The sequence below is a fragment of the Colius striatus genome, chromosome 1 (genome assembly GCF_028858725.1).
Source record: "Colius striatus isolate bColStr4 chromosome 1, bColStr4.1.hap1, whole genome shotgun sequence".
In the NCBI taxonomy this organism is placed as follows: Eukaryota; Metazoa; Chordata; class Aves; order Coliiformes; family Coliidae; genus Colius; species Colius striatus.
The window spans coordinates 91,434,558-91,454,037 of NC_084759.1; the positions used below are offsets into that span (position 1 = coordinate 91,434,558).

The 19,480-nt window shown below is 41.5% G+C and overlaps 1 protein-coding gene across 6 annotated transcripts in view; it reads left to right on the plus strand.

Annotated features, from left to right (window-relative positions):
* The window catches only part of PRDM15 (PR/SET domain 15), a 42,667-nt gene extending 23,609 nt beyond the window's left edge, over positions 1 to 19,058 (plus strand). For 5 of the 6 annotated variants that reach the window (XM_062000860.1, XM_062000850.1, XM_062000878.1 and 2 more), the window contains 14 exons: positions 28 to 115; positions 3,370 to 3,537; positions 4,767 to 4,861; positions 5,913 to 6,044; positions 6,876 to 7,010; positions 8,902 to 9,065; positions 9,513 to 9,592; positions 10,192 to 10,311; positions 11,022 to 11,153; positions 11,655 to 11,738; positions 11,941 to 12,116; positions 13,301 to 13,381; positions 13,721 to 13,933; positions 14,426 to 19,058. In XM_062000860.1, coding sequence (XP_061856844.1) covers positions 28 to 115; positions 3,370 to 3,537; positions 4,767 to 4,861; positions 5,913 to 6,044; positions 6,876 to 7,010; positions 8,902 to 9,065; positions 9,513 to 9,592; positions 10,192 to 10,311; positions 11,022 to 11,153; positions 11,655 to 11,738; positions 11,941 to 12,116; positions 13,301 to 13,381; positions 13,721 to 13,933; positions 14,426 to 14,902 — 2,145 coding nt within the window. In that variant the 3' untranslated portion in view covers positions 14,903 to 19,058. The remainder of the gene's footprint in view (positions 1 to 27; positions 116 to 3,369; positions 3,538 to 4,766; positions 4,862 to 5,912; positions 6,045 to 6,875; positions 7,011 to 8,901; positions 9,066 to 9,512; positions 9,593 to 10,191; positions 10,312 to 11,021; positions 11,154 to 11,654; positions 11,739 to 11,940; positions 12,117 to 13,300; positions 13,382 to 13,720; positions 13,934 to 14,425) is intronic. The other variant, XM_062000868.1, reaches the window with a different exon arrangement.
* Positions 19,059 to 19,480: the final 422 nt, after the last annotated feature.

The following is a 19,480-nucleotide window of genomic DNA, read 5'->3' on the forward strand; positions in this document are numbered from 1 at the left end:
TAAACACTTACTATTTGCAATCCTCAGGCTGACAGTGAGTACAGATATAAGTGCACCACATGTGAGAAGGCCTTTCGAATAGAGAGTGCATTGGAGTTCCATAACTGCAGGACAGGTGAGAATGGCTGTCTCTTCCACCTCCTCTGGCATCCCACATATAAACTAAAGAAAGGGAGCAGGAATTCAGATTTTTGTCATTGTGACAACAAGCAGCCTGCTTCTGCTTCATTCAAAAAAAACACTTTTTGTGATAAGAAAAGTGTAACCAATAATCTGTAGAACAATACATCCACTTATGTATTGGGTTTTTTTAGTATCTCCTGCCTGCCTGACTAATAACCTCACTGGTGTTTCATTTGTATATTCACAGATGACCTGTCACCATCTTTATTTTATTTTCTTTCCTGAACCTAAGTTTCAGCTCGTTTCTCTGAAATAGAGGAACTGGAAAGGGGGACAGTGCTATCAATAGTTTGTAGTTTTCTGGGATTATAGTTTTCTTCTGATTTCTCGTTCTTTCTTTATACTTAGAGTAGTAACTCCAGATTTTTTTTTTCTTAGGTTCACTAGAACCTATCCTTTTCTGCCATAGCCATGGCTTGTGGTGACTCATGTTTAAGCTGAATGTTCTTATGCTTAGAAAATGACACCCTGGTTACTTGTATGGACTTAAAATAACTAGCAGTCCAGAATCACCTGGGTAATTGCCCCTTACAGCACCATTCAGAATAGATTTTCTCATTCCCTTTCAGTACATCAGCAGCAGAAGGAAGATGAGAGGGAACGTGGGCACACTACTAAACACAGAGGGTGCACTGGTGACCGAGGATGCAGAGAAGGCCGAAGTACTGAATGCCTTCTTTGCTTCAGTCTTTATGGCCAAGGCTGACCCTCAGGAAGGATAATAGGATGGACAGGACAGCAGAGGACTTGCCCTGGGTGGAAGAGGAAGAGGTTAAAGACTTGTTGGCCAAACTTAAGGCTCATAAGTCTTGATGGGGTCCCATCATAGGTCCTGATGGGATGCATCCTAGAGTGCTGAGGGAGCTGGCTGATGTGATTGCTAAGCCTCTCTCCATCATTTTTGAACAATCATGGAGGACAGGCGAGGTGCCTGAGGACTGGAGAAAGGCCAGTGTCACTCCAGTCTTCACAAGGGCAGGAAGGACGACCCAGGAAACTACAGGCTGGTCAGCCTCACCTCCATCCCTGGAAAGGGAATGGAACAACTCATCCTCAGTGTTGTTATTAAACATATGAAGGAAAAGGTGGTTATCAGGGGGAGCCAACGTGGCTTCACCAAGGGGAAATCATATATTTGACCAACCTGATATCCTTCTGTGAGTGCATAACTGGCTGACTAGATGAGGAGAGAGCAGCGGATGTCATCTACCTTGACTTCAGCAAGGCTTTTAACACTGTCTCCCATAACATCCTCATCAGAAAGCTCAGGCAGTGTGGCTTGGATGAGTGGACAGTGAGGTGGATTGAGAGCTGGCTGAATGACAGAGCCCAGAGGGTGGTGATCAACGGCACAGAATTGAGTTGGAGGCCTGTGGCCAGTGGAGTTCCACAGGGATTGGTTCTGGGGCCAGTCTTGTTCAACATCTTCATCAACAACGTGGATGAGGGGACAGAGCGTACCCTTAACAAGTTGACTGATGACACCAAACTGGGAGGACTGGCTGATTCCCCAGAAGGCTGTGCTGCCATTCAGTGGGATCTCGACCAGCTTTGAGAGTTGGGCAGAGAGGAACCTCACGAGGTTCAACAAGGACAAGTACAGAGTCCTGCATCTGGGAAGGAACAACTCCATGCACCAGTACAGGCTGGGGGTTGACCTACTGCAGAGCAGCTCTGCAGAGAGAGACTTGGGAGTGCTGGTTGATAATAAACTAACCATGAGCCAGCGATGTGCCCTCATGGCCAAGAAGGCCAATGGCATCCTGGGATGCATCAAGAAGAGTGTGCAAAGCAGGTCGAGGAAAGTTCTGCTCCCCCTCCACTCTGGCCTGATGAGGCCTCACCTGGAGTCCTGTGTCCAGTTCTGGGCTCCCCAGCTCAAGAGGGACAAGAACTTCTGGAGAGAGTCCAGCACAGGGCCACCAGGATGATCAGGGGACTGGAACATCTTTCATACAAGGAAAGGCTGCGGGAACTGGGGCTGTTTAGTGTGGAGAAGAGGAGACTGAGGTATCTAGATGGTGGGTGTCAGGAGTTTGGGGCATCCCTTTTTTCGATGGTGTCAAGCGACAGGACAAGGGGTAATGGGATGAAGCTGGAACACGAAAAGTTCCATTTAAACATAAGAAAAAAATATTTTACTTGTGAGGATGATGGAGCAGTGGCACAGGCTGCCCAGGGAAGGTGTGGAGTCTCCTTCCTTGGAGGTCTTCAAGATCTGCCTGGACATGTTCCTATGCAACCTGATCTAGGTGGACCTGCTGCATGGAGTTGGACTATATGATCTCTAAAGGTCCCTTCCAAACCCTGCCATTCTATGATTCAGAGGGTGCAGCTTGTATAAAATCTCAGCCTTACAAAGACTGGAGAGTCCTCAACCCTAGAGATATTCAAAAGACACGTAGATGAGTTGCTGAGGGACATGGTTTAGTGAAAACCCACCTGGATGAGTTCGTGTGTGACCTACTCTAGGAGGTGCTGCTCTGGCAGGGGAGTTGGACAAGATGATCTTTTGAGGTCCCGTCCAACCCTTGAGATTCTGTCTCTGGCTTGGCAGTTCGAGGTCAGTGATTGAACACAATGATCTTAAAGGTCATTTCAAACCATAATGATTCTGAGATTCTGTTTATTCAAGTACAACAGCTCATTTTCTCTCAGAGTTGACCCAAATGAGCAGCAGTTTTTACTCTGCTTATTAAAGCATTGAATTATTAGTTCTTTGTGGTTGCTGCAACTCTGGCAGATTTCGTTTACGGGACCATGCTTTCATGTTCCAGGAAAAGCCTCAACTCCTGAATACAAACCAAATTCCCCATAGACCTATTGTCACGTGATGATATATTTTTGAGACTTTATTCTGGAGTATTCTGTTGTGGCTGGTGTTAGGAGTCAGTGCTGGCAGAAATATGCTGGTGCTTAGACACAACTGTTTCTGTGATGCTGTATTGCTGTATGTGTAGTAATTTTAGGTACATTAAAAACTTGAATCAACTGTAACATTATTTTAATATATGCTAGATCATAGTGCAAATAACCCATAGTAGGTTACAGTGCTAGATTCCATGTTCAAGTTATCATCATATATTTTTACTACCTTTGAAATAACTTTTAAAGTGAAAGAGAAACACATACTTTTGCATTTCCTTTTTCGTCTGTAAAGAGCTGTGTGATTTCTCTTGCTTACAGATGACAAGACATTCCAGTGTGAGATGTGTTTCAGATTCTTTTCTACAAACAGTAATCTTTCAAAACACAAGAAGAAGCATGGGGATAAGAAGTTTGCATGTGAAATCTGCAATAAGATGTTCTACCGGAAGGATGTCATGCTAGACCATCAAAGACGACACTTGGAAGGTAAGTATACTGCAGATCAACCTAATTACTGCTCTTGAAACAGCACTAGAAGTGGGAAGGTTAAGGAAATCGGATTCTTCTGGGTGGCTGGTTTTTTTTCAGTTCACCTGATCTGGAGTAGCAGGTTTCAGCAAAATGTGGCATTTATTCAGAATAATAGTAACGGATCCTGGAGTGAAGTTCTCTAGTTCTGTGAAAAACCTTCTAGGAGGTGCACCTGCCTTTTTTTCCAGCCTCACATGATTGGATCCCGTTCTACTAACAGTCATGGAAGTTGTTTGGCTTATTATGTAGCGGTTTAGACTGGTTGATTTTAATGAAATCTTTTCCTTTTTTTGAATTTTATTCTTTCCTTGAGAAACCTTGAAAATTTGAAGGCAGAGAACTAACTTATAACATAGAACTGAAAGTATATGCTACTGTATATAGTATAAATGGAATGCTGTGTGACATTATCTTTCAAAACCTTGATAATATATGAAAATGAGATTATAAGAGTTTAGTGTTCAAAACCTCAAACATTGAAGGATGTTAGAGGTACTTAAGAACTCCCGGAAAACTTGGGTGATGGGAGATTGCTGAAATATATATTTAAAATGTCTCGAGTAATCTAAATGATAAGACCAAAAGTGATTTTAAAAAAGCAGCCAGATTGGTGAGGCTACTTAATGCCTTAAGGTCGGCATAGTGCTGGCCTTGACAGTGTTAGGTTAGTGGTTGGACTCAACGATCTTAAAGGTCTTTTCCAGCTAAAACAATTGTATGATTGTCTAATTTGGTGCTTTGGGTATAGCTGACCGTCACTGGCCACTCTTCATTGAGCATTCAGTGCTCTTCATTGAGCATTAAAGATGATGCTGGATGGTTGCCCCTCTCCTCAGAGACTGCGATGGGGAGTTTCCAGGCCAGATGCCCTGTCAAAGTGCCGCTGGAAACATCTGTTTCCAGATGTTGACAACAGATATCTGTTTTCAGACACTTCAAAATTGGTGTCATAGGCAACAAGCAGTAATACATCACTTCAGGAGACTGCTTTTATATTCTTAAGGATTCTGTGAAAGCATTGTTTTAATTTATCCTTTTTCAAACAATTAGATAGTGCATTGAGGCTCTTCCCAGTGTTTCACTCTTCTCTACACTGTTCACCTGAAAGGACATGCAGATTGGAATGGAAAACCATGGTTTATTTTCTTTGTTTTGCTTTTTTGATGGGGACTGTTCCATTTAAGGAGTGAGGCGTGTGAAAAGAGAAGACTTTGAGCACAGCACAGAAAACATGGTTCGCTACAAGAAGGAGCCTTCGGGATGCCCCGTGTGTGGGAAGGTAGGCGCCTTCGCCAGCGTTGCAGCTCCGGGGATGCCGCAGGGATAGATAACGGTGTGCCTCAACCCCCTGCCTCCAGATGAGTTACCGTGGCATAAGAAGTCACCACCCATGTGTTAAACCTCAGTAGCAGCCTGAATAGGCACACAGCCTGCCAAAAGGTGGAGGTAAAGGGCTTGCAGTGAGGTATGTGCCAAGCCAGGTTACCTCCCAACACAGACACACACGTGATTAGTTACCAGCGAGCCCTGTCTCAGCCAAGACCTTACTCTTTAAACTGCCTTAGCGCCACTGTATGTCCAAGCCCACTGTGGCCATAAATAGTGAGAGCTGCTGGGACCAAGATAAGAACAAAACTGGAGTTCAGACTATTTTCAAGACATGCAGCGCAATGTAGAGCATGACGTGACCGTGGTGTCTGTCAGTTAGATCTCACGGCGTAGTTAATTTGCAGTGATTTTGCTGCTGAAATGTAAACAGCTGCCGTTGACTCTCTGCATTTGGAATAACTTTCTAATAGGAGTCAAAGTAAATTCATTGTTTAGTGCTCATGGTCTTAAGTTGCTGTTATCACAGGGACAAAGACTGGGTGTAACATTTTATAACCGTTTAATGATTCATGGTGCAAGATATATTCAAGCAACTTGAAAGCTGGTGTGTAGACCTTTGCTTTTGATACTGTGGATACGTTATATATCAGTAAAGGTAGATTTTGTAGATCTGTTTTTATGGATAGATGGAACATTCATGATTCAAAAGACATTGTTTAAATACTTCTAAATCTACTCTGTGTAATTTTGCTGCAGCTTTTTGGAAGTCTGCCTCTGATGAATGGCCTGTTTTGGTCAGTTCCTTGGAACTGTACACCTATATTTTGCTGTGCCAGCAGTTCCTGATGTAGCCTGCTGGCTGGGTAACGAGCTAAATGTGCATGGCCAGAATGAATGAAACAGGACAGTAAATCCATTCTGTGCTATCCATTGGATAGCTTGCAAAGAACTGTAGTCCTGCTGGACATGATATGAAACCCCTTCCTTCCTCCTCCTTTTAGGTGTTTTCATGTAGGAGCAATATGAACAAACACCTTTTAACACATGGAGACAAGAAATACACTTGTGAAATCTGCGGACGTAAATTTTTCAGGGTGGATGTGCTGAGAGACCACATTCATGTCCATTTTAAGGTATTGTGTTAATGATTTATTATGAAAGGCATGTTACTTGGCAGACACATAAACTTGTCAGTAAATGCACTGAGATTGTTATGGTCACATTGTTATGGCCAGTGTTCTATGACTGCAGAACACTGTTCTGAACACTGTGGAAAAAACTACCTCTGTGACCTTGGGTGAATTGCAAAAGGTGCTCAGTTTTTAAAGCAGGCAGAATAACTAAACAGGAAGGCTGCAGACGGATGTATTGTTCCAACTGGAGTTTGATTGGGCTGATGGGGCCATCCCCTCTCTTTGTGAGAGAAAAAAAAACAAAGAAGAGAACGCATTGTTCATGCCCTGTCCATGCCAGTGACTGTGATTCTCTTGTATATACTAGCATAACTGCCTGTGCATTGACTTTCTCACCTGGTTTTATCAAAATGTTCCAAATTGCCCTATTAATAGTGCATAATCAGACCTAGAATATTTTGATGCAACTAGATGAAGACTGAATTGTAAGCATAGAATGGAAAGGGAGTTGTATCACTCAGCGGTGCTCATAAAGATGCTTTTATCAATGTGGTACTGTACCAGTTGAGTCTCTGTTTACACTGAAGTTCCTTTTGTACACAACAAATTGAGGGTTATTTGTTTGGATGAACAGTTGTTCCTTGTTTAGTCATGAACAAAGGAACTTTGTTCACCTGAACTGAGCTAAGCAGAAGGATGTTGTAAATAAATAATGTTAGAGCAACCGTTAACACAAGGCAGTCTGCATGGCAACAAAAGCTGACTAGGTGTTACCTTTTAAAATTGGAGCTTAATCTACTAAAACAGAATATTCTTTCCCACCCTACACAGGACATAGCACTAATGGATGACCACCAGAGAGAAGAGTTCATTGGTAAAATTGGAATCTCGTCAGAGGAAAATGATGACAACTCTGATGAAAGTGCAGACTCCGAGCCTCACAAGTATAGCTGCAAAAGGTGCCAGGTAGCTTTAAATACTTTCCAGTTCACTTGTTTTGGGATGGGAGGAGGGAGTCTATAAATCATTCAGAATTTTCCATAACATTAAGGGTTCACAAAGAGAAGGCCAATCAGCAGGTCTGCTCTCTTCTGCGGTGCCTGTTACCTCTGTGGTGCTCTTTCATAAGCCTTTAGATGGTGTGCTGTAAGGTGAATGTTAAACACTTAAAAGAGCAACACAGATACATACACTTACCTGTGTGCAAGGAAGCAAGCAAGCAAAAACTGCAGGAAGAAACAGTCAAGGAACATTCAGATCTTACACTACCTTTTAATTATGCTCAAATTAAAATCATTTCTGAATGATACAGTCCTCTTTAAAGGAGATCAGGTGGTCGTCTAGTGGCTATCCAGTTTGGAGGTTTAAGACTGCTATTTATGTTCATTGTGCTTATATTTGACCACTACTGCTTTTTGGCCTACACTTAGCAGGATGGCATTAGAAGTACTGCTGGAACATAACTGTACCCAGTTGTCAGCTGAGAGAGGAAGACTTTTTTTAAACCTCTTACTGTGTTGCTTTTGATGTTTTGTAAAGAAGTAATGAGGAAGAACGGGGTTGCCAAGGCCTGTCTGGATTCTGTGCCTTTAGTGGGCGAGCAAGCTGTGCTGGGGCAAGTGGGATGCAAAAGCAAACACCGAGGACAGCAAAACTCACCAAACTGACATAGGGACTGGGGACTTTCGGTAGTTAAGCCACAGACTTGTCCCGTAGAAATGAGAGCTTATTCCACAGTCTGCACTTCATGTGGTGAAAGTACTTAGCTTAGCTTCATTGTTTTTTTAAAGATATAGAGATAACAAAACTTCTGTCTTCTGTTCGTATCTGTGAGCTGGTTTTAAGTGTAAACTGATATTAAGGTGATGTCAGTAAGCATAAGAAGATTTGGTGTCATGGTGGTGAATCATGCTTGCTCTCGATGGGGTAATTGGAACACCTGATACTTAATGGGTACATAAACTATATAAAATGGTTTGCTCCCAAATGAGGACAATTGTGCCATGCAAATTGGATAGTGCTTTTTGGAAGCTGGGGTTTTGCAGGTGTTTGTGAAATAAACAGCTGTGAAAAATGAGTGTTTACCTGTGAGGAGATGGGGAGGCCCTTTTTGCTTGAGAATATCTGTTCAGGCATTCCTAAAGGAGAACAGCATGCGAACGAGTCTTAGTGAAACATCTCTTCTGAGCTCTTTAAGGTTCTATTTTTCTCTTATTCCAAAGTACACCTTCATTACACAGTCCTGTCAGAAATACCTTGAGTAACTGCAGGGAAAGGTGATGTTGTTATGGCGCTTTGTCCTCCTATGTGTGGAGCATGTGTATGTATGCAGGGTTCCTTAGCACCTGGAGCTCAGTAGTGGAGCACTTGTCTATCCTAGCTGTAGCAGTTCCAGGAGCTGAGCTAGAATCACTTCCCTGCAATGCCTAGAAGTATCAACTCTTCTAGAGCTCTAGTGCCAAAACTTAATATGCAGATTAGGGCTTACCGTGCCTCTAGGGCCCAAAAGACATATTTTCCATCTGCCATGTCTTTGCTTTGACAGCTAATGGAGGTTAGATGTGGCTTTCTCTAAGGCTGTTCCACAGCGCACAAATAATTGGAGGTCCTCTAGTTGTGCAATGTAAGAAGCAGAGGCACTATCTCAAGGTAGTTTTCCAAAGGAGTTAACCTTGTCTTGTAGCAATGTGATTGGAATGGCCAAAGAGGTTCAGGCCCTATCCAGCTTTCACAGATTTTTTTTTGTCTATATATCTACCAACTCTGACTCTAGATCTCAGCAGCTCATTATGACATCATTGCAGTTGTCAAAGACTGGTTTTTTCCCCCTTTCATTCACTATTGGTTCATTCCCCAGTTGACTTTCGGCCGAGGGAAGGAATACCTGAAGCACATAATGGATGTGCACAAGGAGAAAGGCTACGGCTGTAGCATTTGTAACCGGCGCTTTGCCTTGAAGGCGACTTACCACGCTCACATGGTCATTCATCGGGAGAACCTGCCTGACCCTAACGTGCAGAAGTAAGAAGCCACCTCGGACTGATGAGAGGGACTCTTTGTTTTGAAGTTCCAGGGGCTCTGCCACCCAGTGCTTTTAGCAAATTGTGCTGTACTAAGATATCTGAAGCTGTATGATGAGTGTCAAAATATTTATTAAAAGCTTGAAATCCACATATCGTTAATGATTCGCTTCACACAGATGATTAGCCAGCAGCTTGTCAGTTTGGGCTTTGTAAAGTGTAAATCCATGATTTTGGTAAATATTTTCTAAAAGCTATGATTTGAGCAATCCCAGACTGCTCCAAGTTTTTAGTGAGCTTAAGTCTCGTTTTAAAAACGCATTTATGTTTCAAGGAACTTTTTACAGTAATTAGTATTACCAAGTGAAATACAGTTACTGACAGAAATGCCTGAAAACTACCTTTGTGTCCAGAAAAGAATGACAGTTTCTGGTCTTTTTGGTTTCAGATACATCCATCCATGTGAAATCTGTGGAAGGATTTTTAACAGTATAGGAAATCTGGAAAGACATAAGCTTATACATACAGGTAAAAACGTTGTGTTTCTTTGTTGGGCATTGTTGTTATTATTATAAATATTAGAAAGAAATTTGTTGCCAGTGGCTGCCTTATTTTTTTCAGGAGGAAATAAGTTATGGGTTTTACTGTAAGTTACAATTTATGTTTTTTAGACAGGTTTTCAAAGCAGATAGTATTAATAAAGGTATTTGTTCTAGGCATACAATCCAGATTCCTACTTAACATGATGCAGGATTCACCTGCTACAAATCCTAATTCTGTATTCTGTTCCTCCCCAAATTCTTATCCATGCTGCCTTCTCGCCATTACACAGGCTGAAAACTGCTACTGCAAAATCATTTTTAACAGCTCATTGTTATTTCATGCTACTCAATATTTTCCTACCTCAGGCTTTGTCTTTTTTGTTTTTTCCAGATATCACACAAAAAGCCAGCTTTTTACTCCATAGTCTTCTAATTTAGTTTGGGCCACAATGTGCATGAAGGATGTGGTTGACAACACAGGTGGACTGTTGCCCTCTTAGTTCACCAGTTTAGTCAGTTTTTAGGAGAGGCACATTCTTCATTAACATTTTTTTGTTTACGTTGTCTTTTAAATTTATTTTTAAGGTGTAAAAAGTCATGCTTGTGAGCAATGTGGCAAATCATTTGCTAGAAAAGACATGTTAAAAGAACATATGCGAGTCCATGATAATATCCGAGAATACTTGTGTGCAGAATGTGGCAAAGGTATGTCTAATGCCTCGTTTTCCATTAATTGCGATACTGACTAGCAGGTGAATGTCTGAATTAAAGCTACTTTCATTCTTAGACTATTGGGAAGATCCTTAGAGTGCTGTAAATCCTGCATTTTTGAGAGGTAGAAACTGTATTAATCATGAGTCTTATGGCTACATAAACTACACCAAATTTTATACAATCTAGTTTCATGGCCTTTAAGACAAAACTGGTTTTAATAAAAACTGCTTTTGTCATGTTGAGGCATGCTTGCCTGAGTTGAGTTCCAATGCATTTGCAGCATAAAAGTGAATACAAGTTCATCTTTTCATTCTAGACTCTTTTCAGGCTTAAGAAATAGAATAACTTCTCTCTAAGAGCCTTTTAGAGTCAAAGTTGCTTTGATTTTTGTCTCTTTTTGAATTGTTTGCATTCTAACTTGAAGAAATCTGGTGTTTCAGTAGAAGGCAATAAGTCTAATACCTCTAATGATGTTTTGTCTTTGCTTGTCCCTGCTGTTTTGTTTCTTCTTCAGCAGTTGGATGTTTTCCAGAGCTGTTGCCTGGAATTAAAATAACAGTGCACTGCTTAAACAATTAAAAAGATGCGATTGTGGACATGCAGAAGATATAAGCTCTTGGCTAACAACAAGGTGATCCTGAGTTCTCTTCTAAAGACAGGAGAAATGGACTAATTGGCATGCTGTACTTTTTATCTCACAGGAATGAAGACAAAGCATGCACTTCGTCACCACATGAAACTTCACAAAGGGATTAAAGAATACGAATGCAAGGAGTGTCACCGAAAATTTGCACAGAAAGTCAACATGCTGAAACATTACAAAAGACACACAGGTGAGGTGTCTAAAGATGTAAAGTATTGCACTGAATTGGTGAAATGCTTCCTGAGAGAACTCTTCTCTAGAACAGTCAGTACGGGGAACACTAGTTAAAAAATATGCATATTGATGGGGTTGTTTTTAAAGTGGGGATTTGACCTCTCCTCAGACAGGACCAACTGTTACACAATTAAGATCTATAGTTTGGTTATGTTCTTGTTTTGCTTTTTCAAGAGAGGCCTTTTCGAGCAGGTCTAGAGTGTTGGGTTTGATTTAAGTTTAATCTTCAGATTCACGTGTCCCAAAATAAAATTTTATCTCCCACATCAATTCCACTTGGATTCATTTTCTGCTAGATAGAGCAGTATGACTTAGATAAAAATAGCTAGTGAAGCCAGGCTTCTTTGTTTGGCTACTTATTTGGCTGGGATTTATTGGCTTTTCTAGTAATACAAGGCTTGGAGTTATCCCAGGTGCTTTAGACTATGCTCACTCTGACGCTGTGCTTTTCATGCAGGGATCAAAGATTTCATGTGTGAGCTCTGTGGCAAGACATTTAGTGAGAGAAACACAATGGAGACTCATAAGTTGATTCATACAGGTAAATCCTCTAAAAAACAGTATTCAAAGACAATAGCTTCATTTTGTTCCTAGGCTTGCTTGAGACTGGCCAGTCTTGGAACTGGCAGGACACATCAAGTTATCGACATAAAATTGTTCCGGCTGTTGAGACGCTGACAATCACATACCCGTGTTTGAGGGCTGTTGTGTTGCTAACAGGGTTTCCTTCTGTCTGCCACCAGTAGGAAAACAGTGGACGTGTTCAGTCTGCGATAAGAAGTATGTCACTGATTACATGCTACAGAAGCACATCCAGCTCACTCATGATAAGATAGAAGCCCAAAGCTGTCAGCTGTGTGGGACGAAAGTTTCCACTAGGGCATCCATGAGTCGACACATGAGGCGTAAACATCCAGAGGTGAGATAGTTTGGCAGGTAGATTGTGGGATGGTTTGTTGAGGTTGAGATTTTTTCCTGTTTGGTGGTTGTTTTAAACAAAATTTTTGGCCTTCAATGACTTGAAAGGAATTACTTTTTTCTCCTCTTCTGGGGCCAGTTTTAGGTAGTGTCTGTTAAGTATGCACTTAACTGAATCAGCCCTTTCATTGTGTTATGTTTCAGTAATAAACATACCTTATCATCAGTCCCTAAAAATCAAGTTATTCAGCTTTTTTACAAATCCCTTTTCTTTTTGTGCCACGGCTTAAATGTGTATTTTGTCATGTTTTGTCTTCATCTATTAGGGAGTGTACTGACTCTTTTTCTCCATAGTGTTCTCTGTATTCAGAAGCGATCTGAAAGAAGTGGTGAATGGGGAGAGGTGATGGCAGCATCTGCTGATGATGCAAAATTATTCTTAGTATTAAAGATGAATGCTGACTGCAGAGTATCTGGATTAGAGGGATGTTTTGTCTGACCCCAGTAGGGCTTTTTCTGCATTCTGCAGTTCTGAATAGCTATTGTGTTTCTCTTCAGCATTTCTTCCTTAGGTCAACTAAAGCTCGGCTGGTACCTTTGAGGCCTTTTTTTTTTACTACCAATTTATCATTAGCATTGCTTTCCCTTGAGCTGCCTCTGTTTTTTATCATCATGACTGGGAAATAAAATCAACAAAAAGCTTTGTTTATTGATTTTTTGATTAAAAATGCAGCTGCATATCTGCAATCCAGAGGGCAACTTGTCTCTGTTCTTTGTTGAACTGAGATGTACAGATTTGGCTGAAAATAATGGAGCAGGACACAGTTTGTAGGTCTATAAATAGAAATGGTAAAATAATATCTTCTTTCCAAACACAGGTTTGTTTTCTGTAGAATTCACTGCTTCCCAGTGGGTTATGTTCTTTGTAGAATACAAAAACAAACGTATAATCTTTTGTTGTTGTTTTCAAACTTTGCTGGTTTTCAGTGAGAAAGAAAAGATGACATGCTATAAAGGTTATTTAAAGAAAAAAACCCCAATATAGTTAAATCGCTTGTATTAAATGTGTAAAATGTTAGATTGCATCATGTTTGCTTGGTGGCAGGATTTATTATGGCAACGCTGTATTCTTTGGCTGTTCTGTGCACTGCTGCAGTTCAACAGCCGGTACCTCTTTGTCCACAGATTCTTTCAGTGAGGATTGATGATTTAGAGCAGCTGCCAGAGACGACTACCATTGATGCCTCCTCAATTGGGATTGTTCAGGTAAATTCATTGTTGCAGAATGCTGGTGGGAACTAGGTTCCAAGCCTACTGGAGGATGAGGTGGGAATGTACCATAGCTGAGCATAGGCTGATGGCCAGAGAATGTGTTTAATTTTTAGAGAGTCAGCTGCAGCTTCACTCGTATGAGCAGATGCTCACTGTTGATCTATCTGTGTTGGTATATAATTTTTATATTGGTAAAACAGAGGCAATGATAGAGTGAGGTTTCCTTCCATGAAGTCAGGTTTTTGCTAAAGTTTGTTCAGTGATAGGCTGTTACACAGAACTTCACTAAGCTCTCACTGTCTTGATATTTTGTTTGGAAATGTGTTGCTCTAGCCGGAATTAGCCTTAGAGCAGGGAGAACTACCAGAAGGGAAACAGCATATGAAAGCTCCTAAACGCAGCCAGAAAAGAAAACAGAAGTCGGGTGAGGAGGAGGAAGCTCAAGTGCCTGAGGACCCTGCCTTCAGCGAATACACAGAGAAAGAAGGTGAATTCACTGGGAATGTCGGAGATGAGACTAATTCAGCTGTACAGAGCATCCAGCAGGTGAGCAGAGTGATGGGTAGCAGCTGTTGCTTAGAGGGACAACAATTCTTTTTGTTTACTATTTGGACAAAAGGAGTGATTGGACCATTTAGGACTAACTTGATAGACTGTGGTAACACAAAATAGAGGCTTTAAACAGTCAAGGAGTTGGAACCAGTAAGCTCCTCATGTTTTGGGGTTTTTTTTGTTCATTTCCTTTGGTGTTGCCTTCTGCTTGTTTGCCAGATACCACTAGTGGGCTGAAGCTGGTACTAAAATTATGAAAACCAATTTGACTGCTTCTTTTGAAGGCTGCACATGCCTCCCTCCCATTGCCATCTTACTCCTATACACAGAAGTTGTTAGGTTCCAAGCTTTCTACGTTCCTCTTCTCTTGCTGGCAGTAGCATCATGTGAGCCCACCAGCACTTGGGATCTGTCTGGGTGCACGATATTTGCTAGTCAGCTGCCAGATGTCAGTCAGGTTGAGGTTACCTTTCTGTTTTTCCTCAGGTGGTGGTGACCCTTGGCGACCCAAATGTCACAGCCCCTTCTAGTTCTGTCGGGCTGACAAACATCACTGTCACCCCCATTACGACAGCAGCTGGAACCCAGTTCACAAACCTGCAGCCGGTAGCTGTGGGCCACCTGACTGCACCCGAGCGCCAGTTACAGCTGGACAACTCAATCCTCACCGTGACCTTCGACACCGTCAGCGGCTCTGCCATGCTGCACAACCGCCAAAATGACATTCAGATCCAGCCGCAGCCAGAGGCAGCCAATCCGCAGTCTGTGGCCCATTTTATAAACCTGACCACCTTGGTGAACTCCATTGCCCCTCTTGGGAACCAGATAACAGAACAGCATCCTCTGACGTGGAGGTCGGTGCCTCAGACTGATGTCTTGCAGCCCCCGGCACAGCCAACGCAACAGCAGCCAGGACAGCAGCAGGTTCAAACAGAGCAACAGCAACAGATGTATAGCTACTAATTTATACTGTACTGAGACAGTACTTAGAGACGAAAATACACAGACATTTGGAAAATTTCTAATGGGATTGTTTGCTGGATACCAAACAGAGATGGGGAAATGTTTATACAATGAAATATAAGCTAAAATTGGCGTAGTTCCCTGCAACACCGTAATCTTGAGATTTTCTTGTCTCTAGACCTTGCACTGTCTTTAAAAAAAAAAACAACCACAAACAAAAAACCAAACAGAAAAGAATCTCATCGTAAATCTAGCACCCCCTTGCACTGTGCATTTTGTGCAGTGAGATTAAGATTTGACAGGAGCATCATAATATACACCTTAACCAAAGCAGGGGTATCCTAAATATTAACAGCACTAGTCATTTACAAAACCTGTTCAGCCATACCATGTCACTTGTTTCCAGTCTGGGAATTACGTATGAAGACCTTGTTCACAGTGAGATGGAATGCATTTGTGGTCAGCTGGTAAAGACTGAAATGTAAAGACACAAATGGGCAAAACAATAACTGTCTTGTTTTTTATCTTCTTTAGGTCTCGTATCTAACAACATTGGTTAAATAGGTGGAGGTTGGGGCTTTGGGGTGGGGATGAATGTGATGTGGAAGAAAATACACCGATTTCGCAAAGCATTTCCATTTTAGTCAGGGGAAAAAGCTGTACCCATAACACAGTGTTAGTGCGACTCGAATGAGATAGCTGGTCTAATGCTAAAGCAACTTTTATGGTCTTCTAGTCAAGTTTGAATCAAAGCAGTTACAAACCCAAAAAAAACGAATATGATATGGTTTTCTGTAATTTTTTTCGAAACTGCTCTTTCAATCATGCTTTTAGCTACTAGGTCTGAAGAGCAATCAGTCCCCTTTGATCAAGTTCAGGATGTGATTTTTTTCCAATTGGTTGTCTGTCATCATGTAATAAACAGTTGAGAAAGCATTCTTTTTTATATATATATGCATACATATATATATATATATATAGCCTTTGTACTTTACTGTGTGTTCCTGGTGAGTACTTGTGTTACAAACACTGTTGTCAATATGACTGATTTTTTCATCCCCATATTGGCCCTTCTCACAGAAATGACTTACAGATTCTGTTCCATCTGTTTCCAAAACTATAATCCTACATGGATAGCCACACACGCAAGATTGTATGAAATGCAGGAGAAAGTTATAAGAATGCCTGTAGCCCATTGTGCCACATGGAGGCACTGTGCCCTAGTGTATAATGGGCCGAGGGCTGCGTGACTGTTGGGGACACTAACTGTGGGTTGGGTCAAACACATCATTGCTGGATACGGTCTTTCATTCCATTCTCCATACATTGATGTGCAGTCTGGACTTTTGCATGTCGAGAAGACAGTGTCTTTCCCACAGAGAAAAAGCAACTTATATCAAAAAGGAATAAACTTTTTAAAAAATACTTATATTAAAAAAGAGGTTGCTGCCTGAAATCCTGAAAGACCAGTCTATCCTTGCAGCTGGGGCTGAGGAACAAGGTCCTTTGGGGCAGCAGACTGAACCACAGAACTGTGCTACAGGTCTTTGCTGAGTATAAGGCAGCTTGCTGTGTTTAAGAGTGAAGATAGATTGATGGTTGTAAAAGTCCTATCTGTGCCTATCTTATTTATGAAAATGTTCTATGTATTAGCAAAAATATGAGTAGGAATGACTTCAGCTTTGAAAGTCTGTACTAACATGGACTACTTTACCCCTAAAGGATGCCTTATAATCTTTACAACACGTTCTTCCAAAGTATAAATATCTGGATACTGAAGTTAACCTCCGAATGGTTTTCTTGGTGCCATAGAAATGTCCAGAGGCTTGTCATGCTGGGCTCTGTGTAAAGCTTACTTGTAACAGGACTGGTATAGGAAAGGGGTTTCTGGTGACCAGTGTTGTGTGTCAGAGGAGCAGAACTACTTTTCTGTAAATGTCAACAAGCCTACAACGTATCTACCTGAGAGGGGCTTATATTTGATGGGAGAAGCATGCCTATCAGTGGGGGAAAGAGAGTTGTTTTTTTTCATTCCTTAGCCCCTTCTGTTTTCCTCGGATCCCTTTGACACAGTAGCATGAGATCCTGTAGTTTTATTAGTCTCCGGCATCCTGAGAAGTTCAGTTTTATGCCTGTCTATCACCTGGATCATTTCATCTCTGTCACGAGACGGTTAAGTTTCTCCTCAGCTGTTCTGTCCACAAATGCTTTTCCTTCACATCAAACCCACTGATCAAGAGGAAGCTGGGTTTTAATTATGGAAGATGTTGTTTATGTACTTAAATATTATTTCTTTGCACTCTGTGTTTAGTATCTAATTGGTAAAGGCATGTTCTCTTTTGGCAGGGTACTTCAGGGAGAAAAAAAAACGGGGGAAGGAAAGCAATGTAAGAGGTCCTAGGTGAAGTTGTTAGGGTAAATAAAAGATGTCTAATGCCTGAAAACATACATATCTATATGTACACACACAGATGGAGGGTTACAGTGCTGCATATAGAGTTTCTACATGATCAGGGCTTTGTTTAGACATACGTAAATGGTGATTAAGCTGTTAGATGGGGAAGAGGAGGTTTTGGCCTTAGCTGTAGAGTGAATACATCTGCTCTATGTTACTACTACTGATAGTAGCGTGTTTGATGCTTTGAATCAACTGGAGTAATTTTAACATGTAATTGCCCATTTGACAAGAATTTTACATGGAGATAATCATCCATTGTAGAGACCTCTCAGGTTTCACAAAGCCTCTTTATCCTAATGTCAGCCTGTGGTATTCTGTACTCTTGCGCTGTCCAGCGTCCCTCCCACGCTAACTGGCCTGCATAAGCCCCAGCATCTTACCTCTCTGGTAATGATTGGTTCCAGATGATTTTAAAAAGGAATGGTCACACAAAAAATGCTTGCATGGTGGTGGTCACATGGAAAATAATATCTCTTATCTGTTTCTTGATATCCCCAGAATCGCAGAATTGTACAACAACCCATGGGTGAGACCTTGAAAGTTCACTGGTCCAACCTTCCAACCCCTACCATTCTGTGATTCTGTGTAAAGGAGCCAAGATGGAATTATCTAGTACCCTATCCAGTTGCATCCTTAAAGCCTCCTCTCACAGGGACTCTTACCATGTCTGTGGGAAGGCTGTTCCAGTGGATGATTGTTCCTGCTATAAAAATTACCTTAAGTAATGCTCTGTTTCAGGAGGGAAATGTTTAAAGTTGGATCTGGTGACCTGACAAGGGGTAATGGAAAGAAGATGGAACACAAAAAGTTCCATCTAAACAGGAGGAAAAACTATTTTTGCTGTGAGGGTGAGGGAGCCCTGGCACAGGCTGCCCAGGGAGGGTGTGGAATCTCTTTCTCTGGAGGTTTTCAAACCCACCTGGACACATTCCTATGCGACCCGATCTAGGTGGACCTGCTTGAGTACTAGATGATCTCTAGAGGTCCCTTCCAACCCCTACCATTCTATGATTCTATGAACTACTGGAAGAGTTCTGACTAGGCCAAGCAATAGATAGAAGGTTCTCTGACAGCAAATCTTCCCAGAGCACTCCTTTAGAAACCATCTTGCTGTTCTCTGCAACCATTGCCATGGTACCACATCATCTCTCAGTGTGATTTTATTATTACTGCTCTTCTTAACATCCCTGTGAGAACGCAACTGTATCTTGGGTCTGCTGCAGCATGAAACATTTCAAAACAAATTATTTTGGGTGTGTTTCAAAGAAATTACTTTGTTTGGAGAAGTTTGAAATGGATGCCTTTGCAGACAGAGCTTACCTTGGAGAACTATTGACCACCCGCTGCCCTCCCAGATGAGCCATTTTCAGATGAATACCAAAGTTCTACTGAAGCTATTTCAAACTACACAAGAAAAAAACCCACAAAACTTACGTAAGGGATGTGCAATCTGAATTTCCTTTGCCAATTTGTTACTAGCCTTTCCAGCTTTGGGATGTGAAGGTTATTGTTCTCAGCCGTGCATCGGAGGTTTTGCGTAACAACTGTTCAGTAACAAAGTGGAATGACTTGGAGCCAAAGGAGCGATGTTGTGTACCGTTCTGTGTATTGTCATTGTTTATTGCTAAGACTATTATTTAACTGAATACTGTCTGTGGGCACATGGGCTCTGAAGTAAAGGAGCATCAAGGTACAGAAGCTTTTCTTTACCAGTGTTATTCTTTTCTGGTCCTTAATTCATGCATCAAACTTTTGGGGTTTTTTCTTCAAAACACATGGGCTTGCTTCAAAAGCAATGAGCCTAATCATTGTCTCATGGAATTTTGTGCATTCCACAATACACAGAAACACAGGGTAGTGTTCTAAAATACTTATTCTATAGCTTGTTACTGGTTAACAGCAGAAAGCAGGGGAGACTGAATCCTTCTGGGCTGTGGCCTGTGGTGAGTTCTCAGGAAAAGCTACTGTATGAAGTGCTATTACACTCTCCAAAATTGAACTTTCTTTTTTTTTTTGGAGATGTATCAGTATAAGAAGTGAATAATTTTGCAGAAACTTGTCAGTCAGTCTCCTACGTCACCAGCTGCTTCTCTCTGTCTTGTTATTGTTGCAGAAATTGT